Genomic DNA, 14,018 nt, shown 5'->3' on the forward strand with positions numbered 1-14,018 from the left:
TGAGGGAAAGATTTGTGGTTTTCTTTGTTTTAAAATACGCATTAAAAACAACATTTCCATCTAATTGAACCTTGTCTTAGAGGGAACACCAAACAAGGAACAGCCTGCTACTTTTAATAAAAGAAAATTCTCAGGATATTGCATTCTGTCTGCTTTTCCCCTCGCAAGCACAAAAAGAAACCATTTAGTATGTTAATAAACTGGTGTCAGTTTGACATTTTAGTGTCATTTTGATCCTTTTCTGCAATAAGACAGTCACAAAACTGAGCACCCTTCAAATCTAAAAAAAAAATAAAACTCCCCCTTTTATTATGCCTGCAGAAAGCACACAGAGCAGCAACTTCTGCTTCATGAAACACTGCAATTCGGTTTAATTTCCTTAGAGATGTACACTGTAAGAGCAGTCTGAATTGGCAGGTTATAATATGTCTGGCACTTCTAATAAAATGTGTCATGATGTAAGGACCTTGTGAAGTCATCGCTCCTTCTGTCGCTCTATAAATTGTTTCCCTCCCATCACTTGTTGAGAGGACTGATGCTCTTTTCTGCAGATCGCTGACTGACTGACTGACTGAATCATAAGATTCTTCCAGACCCTTAAGGTTTGTGTGTTTCTTAATCTGTAGCTATAATGATAATTGTAGAGTGTTAATCCTTTGCAGAAGACTGTGAGCAGCTCTGCTCCTCCTTAATACCCCCCCATCTCTCTCTCTCTCTCTCTCTCTCTCTCTCTGTCTCTCTCTCTGTCTCTCTCTCTCTCTGTCTCTCTCTCTGTCTCTCTCTCTGTCTCTCTCTCTCTCTGTCTCTCTCTCTCTCTGTCTCTCTCTCTCTCTCTCGCTCGCTCTCTCTACCTCTCTTTCTCTGAACATGCTGCTGCAGATCACTGAAGGAGCGCCAGTCGAGCAGGATTCATTGCAGCGATATTCCTACCATTCAAATCAAGATACAATGCAGGTGCAGTATGCATGTTTCATGCTTTAATTGACTTGTTGCTTCAACTAGCATGCACAGTTATGACTTAAATCATGCATTCCCATCCGTATGCTAAGTGTAAGCCACCTGAGGTCCCTAGCTGCCAACTTGAAGATGGTTTCTTATTTTTCAGAGGCTTAAGTTATTAAAAACTAATTTAACATTAAAGAAAAACTATTGAGCCATGGATTTAATTGTGTTTCGCATTTTTTCACCAGTGATGTATGGACTATGGTGATACTTTTTGTATAAGCTTGAATGCTTAAGGATAATAACAGTTAAAGTATTCCTACTGTACAAGTTCTGCAAGCTTTAGGTCTTTATAAGCAACATTTTGTCTACTAAAGATTACATTTTTTTCATTGTAGCTTTAACATGCTTGCTTGATTTTGATCTTGTAGTTGTAGTCTTGTTGATCTGAGGCTAAATTTATCAAGTTTATTTTCAGTAGTTTAAACTTTAATCTAGTAATTTATTTATTCATGGGGCAACAATAGCTCAGTCTGTAGCGGCTTATGTTGAGAACCGGAGGGTTGCCAGTTCAAGTTCCGGCACGGAAATTTACCTAGTTGCTGGATATTTGCCAGTCCACTTCCTGAGCAATGCCGAGGTTGCCCTTGAGCAAAGCACCGAACTCCAAGAATGCTCTGGAGCGCTCGCTGTGGGCAGCCCCCTCACTCTGAGACCTCTACATTAATGCATGTTCATAGGATACTGTTTGTGTGTTTTCTCTTGCTGGATCAATAAAGTGTATTAAAAAAAAGTAATAATAATTGATTTATTATTCACATATTTAGTATATATATTCATAAATATTTTGGATCTGAAACCTCCACCAACAAGATACCTTGTGATCGAAGCCAGGGGCGTCATGCAAGCCAACATTATGGGGGGATAAGTTAGAGTGAGGTCAATGGGTCCTTCTCACCAAAAAAGGGGAAATTTTAAAAAACCTGCAGGTTCTCCAGAATGGGCATGACAGCTCTCTGACTGACGCTCATATAAGCTAAGTAGTGGTGTAAAATCTTGAATACTTGACTCTGAAATGCTGTGAACTTCAAGTATAAATGAGCACAAAATAGAAGACATACCTCAAATCGGACCTATGTGAGGTATTGGAATCAACTCATGATTTCAAACTTTAAAGAGTGTTGTTTTAAATGCATCATGAACATGAACTTGAACTGTTTTTGTTTTGATGTGAGTCTTACCAGTATAAGCTTATGCCATGTGGGAAAAGAATAAAAGATAATGCATCAAAGTTTTAAAATAGACGTAGATTCAAGATTTTTTTTTGTGTGTGTGTGTGTGTGTGTGTGTGTGTGTGTGTGTGTGTGTGTGTGTGTGTGTGTGTGTGTGTGTGTGTGTGTGTGTGTGTGTGTGTGTGTGTGTGTGTGTGTGTGTGTGTGTGTGTGTGTGTGTGTGTGTGTGTGTGTGTGTGTGTGTGTGTGTGTGTGTGTGTGTGTGTGTGTGTGTGTGCGTTCGTAAAGGTACAGTAACATATGTGATGATCAGTGGAGGACGATCACCTACAGGGATGACTTGGATGATCAAAGAAAGCATCACACGACTCTGCACACTGGGCTTCTTTCTTTTTTAATAATGCAGCGCTCTGATGTTAAGACCAAAAGTGGCTCTCTCTCTCTTCAGATCTTTAAAGCTGCTTTCAAAAACACAAAGTCATAGATAGTTCACAAATGATGAGGTATGACCAGTATTTTATAACTTTCTAAATCTGATTATCTGATTGAGTCATTCAAGCAGTGTGACTGCTGTGGACTATCTACGTCCATTTTGATGTGGTTTTTGGATGATCAATGTTCAGGTTTGACTATTGTCATCTTTAACCTCAGCATGGCAGCCTGCTCTGATCTTTTATTGATGCTGTTTCATAGAGTGTGAATTATTGAGCGACTTCTCCATGCCCTGTATGCTTTGGCATCTCTTCATATTCAAATAGGGGACCGAGGGGACAGAGACGCTCCCCAGATAGTCCTTCTGTCTATGTTCTCTACAAACTCTTTACATCACGTTCTCAGGGAGCTCTTATATGAAGCTGTTTTATTTATACAAGCCTTTATCACAAGCAAGGGAAAGATTTCAGATGCAAAGAAAAGGAGGAAAGAACATTTAAAAGAGGCACCAAAGACAAACAACAAAAAAGGAAGAAGCCTGAGTTGAAACTAAACCAATAAGATGAGACTGTGTATAATACAATGAATTAAATATTGCTCACACTGAACTTATTAGGGAAAAATAAAAACATGACGATAATGCCTGAGAAAATATTAAAAAAAGAACCAGCCCCTGAAAGCATCAGTGTCATCATCATACAGTATCCTCCTTATTATTTTACAGTATACACTGGCTGTGCTATTTAAATGTACCGCCTCTAGAAATGGAAGTGTGACTTATATTCTGAAATATTAAACGGGTGAAAGAACTGTGCGTGTGCGTCTAGTGTGGGAAGAGAAGTTGATGTCAAAACAACTGGAAACTGGAGCCTACATTTCACTGTCCTTTAAAATTGAACAACTTAAAGACCTTAAAAGGCATCATGTTGTTTTGGATATCACTAGCTCTCTTTCTTAGACACGTCCTTTGTCAGTGTTGCTTTTTAGAAGATCTATGATTTTTTTTTTTTTTTTTGTAATAAATTGCTGGAACTGCTTTCTAGACCAGGACTCTGTGGCAGATTAGAGTTTAATCTCGACTGGAACTTTCTGTTTAAAAAAGGAAAACATCAGACTAAATCAAGTAACATTTTATTCTTTAATTATTACATCATTTCTTACTTACTAAACTTTCTTACTAAAAAAGATAACACATCAGGGAACTGGAATAAAGTGTCTGGACTTTGAAGTATTTAATCTTTTAAAGATAAATAACTGATTAGACTTTTATATGAACTATACCATCAAGAGGAAGAGTTAACCAGTCACTTTTAAGGCCTTTTACTTCTGCCAGCAGGTCTGACAAGAAGATCAGCAGCACACTGCCAAAAACTGCCTTTGTTACAGCTTTTTCCACAGGGGGCGCCAAAATCAACACAACCTTAAAGTCCCTCTTTGGAACATTTTAATTTTTACGATTCATGATTGCACCAGGTGGAATTCCAAAAAAACTCAAAACATTTTCAGATATTTTAACAGATAGGTGTGAACTTTAGTGGTGCCACTTTAGGCTAAAGAAAAGTTTGGTTGTCTTCATTTAAAAAAATTTAAAGACATATTTTAGTCTAAAACAAAATAGTTGATTACAAAGAATCCATGCTGCTAAGGTGACGGAAAATATATTGGGATGCCCAGCTGAGAGACAGAATAAAGAACAAAACAGGGGAGCGACTTCTATTTGACTTTTTCATAATTTTGGCTCCTGTGAAGAAATTACCATTTAGTTTTGTGCCTTCCTGCCTGAGGCGGGTGCAACGCAACCCTTTAGTTTATACTTACCTTGCCTACAAAGAAACTTCTCCTTTGTGGACTGTTTTGATATTCTCTTCTCCTCAGGGAAATGACAAGAGCAAGGATGGCGGTCTGCTGCCCGACGCCAACGGGAAAGACCCAACGCCTCCTGTACAGACAGAGGGCCCCAAGTGGCAGAAACCTCGGCTCACACGTAAATCTCTGATGAAGTGTTGCCTCGTCAAGTGGATTATTGACAGTACCAAGCAACAAGGACCAGGTATTGGTACATACATAAACACATACACATGTGCGAACATCCCACAAACAATACAGGCAAGCGAGGAGAGATTCGCAGCAGAGCAGGGCTGCAGGCGTTCAATATTCAGTTCTACAGAATCCATGAATTTTAAAGCGTGCACTTGCAACATCTACTTCATATACAGTATCTGCTATATTTGTCTACGTGTTCTTGCCCTTCCTTTTTCTCTGTTGAGTGTTTACAGCGCTGACCCCTCTCTTTAGAAAATGCCACTTTATTTCAGCATCTAATCACTCGTCCAATGGACCCCTTTCTATCTCCGCTGCTTCATCGAATCAGTATTTTTTTTCACCCACATGTCATGCTCGCTCATCAACTGTTCTCTCTCTCTCTCCTCCTTCTCTAAAGCAAACGTACTGAGATGTTGTTGTTTTGTTTTTGTATGCCCACTATACCTCTGAGAAATAAGAAAGAAAAAAGATTTCATCTTAAGGCCTTGTCTCAATCAGCAGTGAAAAATATATGCTTTAAAAAGAAATAATAAATAGACAATTGGAAAATATGTTTGGGCATTTTCACCATGTTAATGTATCACAAAAGACAGGGGTGCATATTTTTAAGATGAAGAGCACAGTGTCTTCCTTCATGCCCCCATTTTGTGGGTTGATCTAAATTATTGACATTATCCTGCTGTGGGGCAGTCAGCTGTAAGCATGCACTCGACAGGCAGGGCCGCAATCTGTCCATGCAATATCACACAGATCCTTTTAAGAGCAGAAACAATGTCTTTGAAGAGTTAGATTAATTTGTCCTCAGATGCTTTCATCTGTGTGGTTAAAAAACGCTGTGATGAGCAGACAGAATCGTTTGTGCAGCTTCCAGAAACGGCTCTCTGTTAACATCCAGGCTCGTTTACTGTTGACTTCCCTCTCTGCAAGCAGACAGATGACCATGTTGGTGAAAACAGTAGCAGAACATGTGTTCTCATGGCTAACATCACCTAGAACAAAAGAATTCAAACCTCATTTGGACATGTTAAAAAAAAAAAGGAAAATCTTGACCTTTTATGAAAAACACCTTTGAAGTGCATCAACAGTTGGAGTGACCGAGTACACATTCAAAAACATCATTATAAAGGATGTTTTATGTATCAGGACTGTTTGTTTTTAATCTGGAAATATGGGGGTTTAGCAACTCACCACGCAACTTGTCTGCCATCTACTGGACTGTAAACATTATAGCAACCTTACACCTGGTATCATGCATGGTGTTCGTTGATATAACATTGGAAGCTCTAAGCACAGGGTTTCAAACATGGCCAGATGATACAGCTCCAAATGCTTCTCCAGTGTCCATTTGTAAATATCTCACTTTCCATTCTTTATGCAAATATATACAGAGCCTCATTCACCTCCATTAGACTTCAGAAAGCAATAAGTTCAAAAAATGGAGAGTCTCCCCTCTGTGCTAAATTATTGTAAACAATGATAAAATGTTAATGGATTAAGACCCTAACCACGCTGTCTCTCCCTCTTTCATCATTAGCCTGGGATCACCCTGTATGGAAAAAAAGTTATTAGCAGTTCCCCTTAGAGAATAAGCTCAGGAAACAATATGTACGCTATCTTCTTCAAACCCAGCTCCAATGCATAAACTACATTTCCTCATGCTTAAACACATAACACGTGTATGTAAGAAAAAGAAAAAAAAGAAATACAGGTTGGGTGGCTGTGGTTCAGAGGTGAGTCAGTGGTCTCTCAGCCAAAAGTTTGGAGGTTTAATCTTCAGCTCTTGTTGAATGTCCTTGAGACACGAAGACACTGATCCCAAAGCTGAGTTTCCACAGTCTTATTTTTTCGACCCTTCTGTTGGAGTTCTAAGTGTACTGATCCGACCCTTAAGGGTGAAACTATACACACTTCAAACCGATGATTGGTCGAAAGAATCGTCACTTCCTGTGTCACAGCGGTAATGTTTTCCTTTTTTGGCAGGCCACACTGTTGCTGAAAGTGACACAGTTATAAAAATATAAATAATATAAAGAGTATGTGTTAGATCAGAGAGCAAATGTTTTAAGACGTCTAGACATTTGCACTTATAATGTCACTCTTGCCTTATACTTAAATCAAACTGAGAATAGAGCACTTTAAAAAACAAACAGGAACACTTTTACGATACTCTTCAATTAATTATCTGATTTCTTCTTAAAACAGATTTTTTTTTTTAGATTTTTTGGATGATAAAGGAATATATTTATCATGTTTTATCAAAAAAAAAAAACAATGTTTGTCAGCTGTGCATATATGATAAAACATCTGATACACCCATGGATCGATACAAGCTGTATGTGTTGTTTATCTTCTCAGTATTGGTATTTTCTTTCCATGAAGCCAAAAGCCTCAAATTCAATGAAAGAGGATAGAACTGGGGGAAAAAAAGTCTAGAGGAAGAGCGCGAATTTCAGAGTGTTTAACTGTTTGACAAGAACTTGTGTGACAGTCTGTGATGAATGGGCTCGAGCACTGAGCTGTAATGTGGCTCTCACTGCAGCATTAAAACGTGATGCTAAGGCTGAAGGTTGCACTGTCTGCATCTTTGCACGCTTAAGCCACCTCATTCTTGTCTGTATTTAATAGAAGCACAGAGATAGATCAGCACTTAAGGAGCATTAAACAGCGTAATGCAACATTATTTTTTATGGCAGACTGTTCCCACATGAGCTCATGCATCTTGCATGTTAGTGTTATAATGGCTGAGTGTGTTTTCTGTCTGTGGAGGTAGAACAAACACATCATAATTAACCAAATGCCCCGTTTCTTTTTCACTTCACCGCCTCTATTCTCACAGTTTACAGTCAGCAATCTTATATCAGGTTAGGTTATTTTACGTAATCCAACATCTTTACTGACCTAGAAGTTTGATTGGCGAAGAGGTATTCCATCTGTGCTGGTTAAAACTTCAACAGCACTGGTAAATTAAACTGTGTATCACTTCACCTCATCTGAATACTTTACAACTAACGTTAAGGCTGCTTCTAGATTGATGAACTCAGGCAGGGGCGTGTCCACAGGGGTGCAGGAGTTTGCATGCCTAATTTGAATTGGGAATCTACTTCATTGGGCACGAGGTGTCTTCTTCTTTAATTGTAACACAGTGTTTAAAAATGGGTGGGAACACCAGAGACATGTTAAATCATTTCTCTGGGACAGAGGCTAGAGAATCATACATGTTATTTTGGGTGTCACTATCCCAGTTTGTTTCAGTAGCTGATTAAGACATTCAGTCATTAAAGATGAGTCCATTTCCATAATCCCTCCCCTGGTATCCAAATGCGTTTCTGGCCCACTTTCTCTGCTTGTTCTAAGACCAGTATTTTAACTCTGGACAATTGATTTGCACTCCAACTTCCCACCCTGCTTAAACTGGGTCCATTATGTTGTGCAGAGTCATCAGTTGTTGACTATAGTCTTAACTTCTTTACTGTTTACAGCACAACACAATCATGCAGAGACTTCCTCGGGTTTAAACAACTTCAAGCCTTTTAAACCAAACCTCAGAACACAGTGTGGACATCATGTGAAGGATTTTACAGAGGCTAAGTTTGACCTCTGAGGTGTGACGAACATTTAGAAGGCAGATAAATCACTTTAACTTAACTATTCTTAACTACAACATCTTAAACAAAGCACTGGTTTTATAGTCACAATGGTCACAATGTTTTTCAGCACAGAGAATCCCTTTCAGTTATTGATCGCTTGCATTGCTGAACAACCCTGTAGACACAGGCAGCGCCACACAGGGCAGGGCCGGCTCCTCCGTCCTAAGTGCTGTTCATATCCCAGTCATCAGCAAATGTGGATCAATGCCTGGTTTTACAGCTTTACATCCTTGAAATGACTGAGCAAATAAAAGACAGCGTGGCCTGTCAATCAGAGACTATTAGTAAAGAAATTCCTTTAGTAATGACCTCAAACACACGCAAAAACACACACACACACACACACGCACACACACACACACAGCTCAGAATAGTATGGGTGATGGAGTGAGTGGAGGTGGAGTCCCAGAGTTGATGGAGTTGTGGGACAGACCTCAGGACATGATATGCAGGCAAACAGAAACAGAGATGGATCATCTGCCATTGGCGATAGCTTTGGACTATAATGGGAGATCAAAACTTTGGGAAATTAAAAAATGTTTCAAGAGCAAATAATGGACGTAAGGGCGGTTTGCCTACAGGAGGATGCTCAGAAGTCAATCTATTAGCTTTTTTTCCGCAAGTGGTCAGTGGTTTAAGTCCTAGTTTTTTTTTTTAAGTGAATAGAAGAGCTGATGCCTGTGCAAAATATTGATAAAAGGAGGAAGCTGGCTGAAGAAGATGATTGGTAGCAGATAATAATTGTGGATACAGGCTGCTCTATCAGATTCAGTATACGTTTTATATCGTTATTCTTTTTGCCCAAAGCTTGTAAAAAGGAGTCCTCTCATGCGAGGCAACAATGGGACTGGATGGGCTGGAAGTAATCGCCATTGCTGTTGTTGTAGGTCTGTTTGTTGTCGTGCTCAAACAGTTTGGGGTATGGGAGCCCTTATCTCTGGACGGTAAGATTTGCAGTTCCTATTTTTAAACTAACTCTGGATGTTTTACTGTATGTTTTAAAACCCTGTCATGAGAAGCATTAGTTATTTAAAACAACAGTTTATAAAAAATATCTTGTGATTTGTTTCTGTTGACTTTGCCAAGTTTGAATTTCACAAGTTGGTTAGAGAAGGGTTTGACATCACTTGAAGTATTCTGGAAACAAATTAAACGATGCTGATATAAAATCATAGGAACAGTTTTTTACTTATGTAATTGTTCTGTATTTTCCTGATCATTAACTTTCAAGTACTAAAATCCCACCTCATGTGTTTCTCTGATGCTCTTTCATTATTGAGCCAAAATATTTGCAACACAAACAGAAAAAAAAAGAAAAAAAAAACTGTGAAAAGATCTCTCTCAAAAGGTCTTTCATGGGACATATCAGCCTGCTCATATTGTTTTCAGTACAGCCTTAAAAATAATAAATCAGTCTTTTATCAGGCTGTCCTCCACTTCTTTCTTTCAACATCACATTTGTGTTTTGCTCTGGTAAAGATGGTGAGTAAATGGTGGCGTTTCTCTGAAAATCAAATATTTTGTTTCGTTTCATCCTGAATGTTTTTGTGAAAGACATCCCCTCTCATCTTTTCACAGAACTGATAAGTGTCAGTGTTTGCTGATAGAATTAAACCATTTTTATACTGCACATGAACGCTTGTCGAACACAGGAGCTACTAATGAGATTAACATGTACACCTAAATGAAGCTTTGTTCATTTAGTGATACTGTTTGAAATCACCCACACTTTGTTTTCAAAAAACTTTTAATGTATTATTAAGATGTTTTTAAAATACATCTTCATGCTCCTACATCTTCGAGTTCTATGCTTATACTCCTCAGGATCTCCATATAATGCTTGTTTTCAACTTCCATGTAGTCAGATTATGAAACCTGTAGAGTAGCGTTATGTGATGAGCAGCCAAAGAACTCCTTTTTTTATTGTACACTTCATCTAGAAAAACCCTTTCTCAGCTTCTGAAAGGGTTTATCCACTTTCTTCTGATTGGCCAGCTCTCTGGAGGCCTTCCTGTGGGCAGGACGCTGCAGGGCTGCCAGTGGAGTGCTGCTCTCCAGTGCTGACAGAAGAGCCTAAAAAGGTTTCAACTGACTTGAAGCCATCTCTTGAAATTCTTGGTTTCTATTGTGTGATTTGCAGAACAAGCCTTTGAGCTCACTCTGCAGACTTTTGGGATTACTCCAACATATTTATTTCAATTGAAAAAAACGTTATTTGTCCCCAAGAGGGCAATTCAAATTTTTACATCACGATTGTCCACTTTTAGTATAGGCATCCAGCATTGGCGCACTATAATTATGTGAGTTTTAAAATGAGGGATCAGCATAATAGGTCAACTTTGAGGACACAACTTTGGCAGGAATTGGCTGAAGTTATTTACTCATTGATGTCGGTTGTGGTCCAAAAAAAAAAAAAAGACATTTTCTAAGTATTCTTACAACAAATGAGTTGTAAGGGACTTGTTTTAGACACCGCAAAATGCATTATTAATCTTACAGTTTTTGTTCAACAATTTTACCAAAGTGAGATTCCTCTGACTAACCTTATGTTTCGCTTATCTGTCAGAATCAATGTAAATATTTCCTGTTGGGTCATCTTAATGTACTCTTACAATCTTGTATCTCCCACCCATTTCCTCGTCTCACCTTCCTCCTTTAACCCCTCTGTTTTATTTTGAACCTTCATTTTCTTAAGATGGTGAGCATTTTCAGTTATGTGCAGTCATTTTAATTTTCTGCCGCCCATCTTTTTTTATTTTGTAGTATTTTCAACTGCTACCCTACCCTTCCGTCCTTTTTTTTTCTTTTTTGTCTTTCCGCTCTGTCCTCCCTCCCTGCTTTCGGCCTTCTTCCTCCCCCTCTGTCCCTCCTCCACCCCTTGTTTCCTCTGTTTCTCGTTGACAGACAGCTGTGACAATGACCTCGAGCTCTCCATGGTGCGGCACCAACCTGAGGGTCTCGACCAGCTCCAGGCCCAGACTCAGTTTACCAGGAAGGAGCTCCAGTCGCTCTACAGAGGTTTCAAAAATGTAGGAAATGCTTTTGATTCAGACATGACCAGTGAAAATAGAGATGTGGTGAGAAAGAGTAAACAAAACTGTCATAAAATATTCTCATGGTTCCTGTAAAAAAACAAACCGATGTTTTTTTTCCATGACGCTCCTGGTGATAGATTGTGTTTTTCTGTGGCTTGGTTACTATTTTGCTAGTGTTGCTTGTTTGTTTTCTAAATTGTTGCAATAGCTGCTTAACAACTGTCACTGTACCACTGATGATTCACTGCATTATGAGGTCTAAAGAATAAACAACACAGATATCCTCTGTTAGGATTTTGCCTTTGGAAAGAATGTTTCTCTCTTGCCCTCTTGTGGTCATATTTATGTACTGCAGCCAAGGAAATTATCCGTACAAGAAAAATATATTTGCAAAATATTAAGAACAATACTTTTTCTGTTATTAGATTTTAATTGGGTTCATCAAAATGAAGAATAGTGTAACATACAACAGGGTATTTTAATTAGCAACGCTTTCGTGCTCTATTGGTATTTGTGAAAGATTGATTTTCTCACTCAATGATGCTTTTATCGGTAATTAAAGTACTTTTTTTTAACTAAATAAATAATAAAGATGGGGACACAAAATATAAATTTTCCACAAAAAAAAAACAACTAAGGGAATCAGCTAAAGACGGTTCTTTCAGCACCGACTAAAATGGTGTGTGTTTGATCCTTCTTATCAGGAATGTCCCAGTGGGCTCGTGGACGAGGAAACTTTTAAGACCATTTACTCACAGTTCTTCCCTCAAGGAGGTACAGTATGATGCTAATGATAACATATTGCTTAATTGCATTGAAGGTTTTTTTGAAGTGACTAATGTGTCTTTGTAAGTATTCAAAATGTGTAAACTTTGTAAGGTAGACACAGGTACAAGAGTAGGATAACAATTGTAATCATGCAAAGCCAATTCTTCCCTCCTCTCAATGATTGTTCTCAGATGCAACCACATACGCACATTTCTTATTCAATGCATTTGACATTGACAGAAGTGGATCCATCAGGTTTGAGGTGAGTTAAACTGCACATTCGGTGATATCTTTAGTCATATATTCTGTTTATTTCTAATGGGAGGCATGTGTTTTAATGGAAATACAAGATGTTTTATGGAAAATGAGCTTGTCATTAAACTTCTGTTTCTCTGATAGGACTTTGTGATTGGATTGTCCGTGCTGCTCAGAGGCTCCGTCACAGAGAAACTGCGATGGGCTTTCAACCTGTATGACATCAACAAAGACGGCTACGTTACTAAAGAGGTACAATCATCACCTGTTGAAGTTATACCAAAAAGTGCTTCATAGTCCTTATTTCTGTACTATATGACTCTGTGGCTTCTTGCAGGAAATGATGGCCATAATGACATCCATTTATGACATGATGGGCAGGTATACTTTACCCAGTGTACGAGACGATTCACCATCTGAGCATGTGGACAGATTCTTCCAGGTATACAGTGCCTCCATATATTAAAGTTTAAAAACCATTTAAAAAGAACTGATACTAAGATTATAACAAACGTGTGTCATCTCAAATCTCCACTTGACATGTTTGCTGTTTTTTCAGAAGATGGATCGAAACAGAGATGGAGTGGTGACAATCGATGAATTTATAGAAACCTGCCAAAAGGTAAACCTGTCGTCAATTCTTTTCTTTTTTTAATGCATTTTAAACAAGCAACAACATTTCTGTCTTTGTCTTCTGATACTAGGATGAAAATATAATGGCCTCCATGCAGCTCTTTGAAAATGTCATCTAGTTCTTGCAGAGGGACGGGGATCAGTAATGCCAGTGCTTCCAGCCGCAAGCTCCCAGGCCTGAAATAACTTAATTCATCCTGAGAAAAGGACAAATCTGGGTCATGCAACACATTTGACACATTTAAATACAAAATGGCGACCACCGTTTCTTCCTGTCAACCTGTTCTATGCAGAGGGATGTTCAGAAATCACCACATCACTTGAAGACGTTTCTTTGCATGACAGTTTTACTCTTGTTGTTGCACATGAAATAAATGTGAAATAAAGACGTCACCATTGCCAGACGAGCATGAGTGTTTGCACAACTTTTTAAAGCATGTGAAGAACCACTCACAACGGTTCGTTGTTTTCATCTCGGCAAATAACAGTTTGCATATGTGATTTGTTACTGTATAATAGTGTAAAGAAATATTTATGATTGTAAGTTGTTTAGATTGTTGTATAAATGTGAAGCCAAGTCATTGTCATGTTGTCCCAAAATATGCTGATCTAAATATAAACCTTCACAAACTGATAAGTCAAGCATGTTCTTTTTTTAAAGCACCATTTCCCCACAAAGAGAAGCCATCCGTTTTTAATGAACCTGCAGATAATCTAAACAATAATCTTTTTTTCCTTTGCACTCTTTTTCCTGGGAAAACGAACAAAACTGAGATCTGGGAACAGAAAGTGGTGAGCCTTTTCAAGATAAAATACAGAGTGTAGAAATGTAAACATCTGGGATACACCAGCTTTATTAAATTCCATTCAATTCAAAGCTTCAGTAGGAAACTTTAACTCCAACTACATGCCATTATAGCTCAATGGAAAAATCAATGTATTGAGCCTTTGTATGTATGAAACTAAACAGACTGACACTGTGAGATAGTTTCATAAGACATGGCACCATCACACAGAAAAACTGTTCTTTT

General features: G+C 38.4%; 1 protein-coding gene across 1 annotated transcript; it reads left to right on the top strand.

The window, feature by feature from the left end:
• The first annotated feature begins 512 nt into the window (after positions 1 to 512).
• LOC306837018 (calsenilin-like) lies at positions 513 to 13,661 on the top strand. The gene is made up of 10 exons (XM_079364450.1): positions 513 to 602; positions 880 to 954; positions 4,482 to 4,656; positions 11,201 to 11,325; positions 12,036 to 12,105; positions 12,291 to 12,361; positions 12,499 to 12,606; positions 12,692 to 12,796; positions 12,914 to 12,976; positions 13,059 to 13,661. Exons 2-10 carry the CDS (start codon positions 949 to 951, stop codon positions 13,104 to 13,106), a joined length of 771 nt encoding a protein of 256 aa, XP_079220576.1. The 5' UTR covers positions 513 to 602; positions 880 to 948; the 3' UTR covers positions 13,107 to 13,661.
• Positions 13,662 to 14,018: the final 357 nt, after the last annotated feature.

This window comes from Symphodus melops, assembly GCF_947650265.1.
Source record: "Symphodus melops genome assembly, chromosome: 16".
NCBI lineage: Eukaryota > Metazoa > Chordata > Actinopteri > Labriformes > Labridae > Symphodus > Symphodus melops.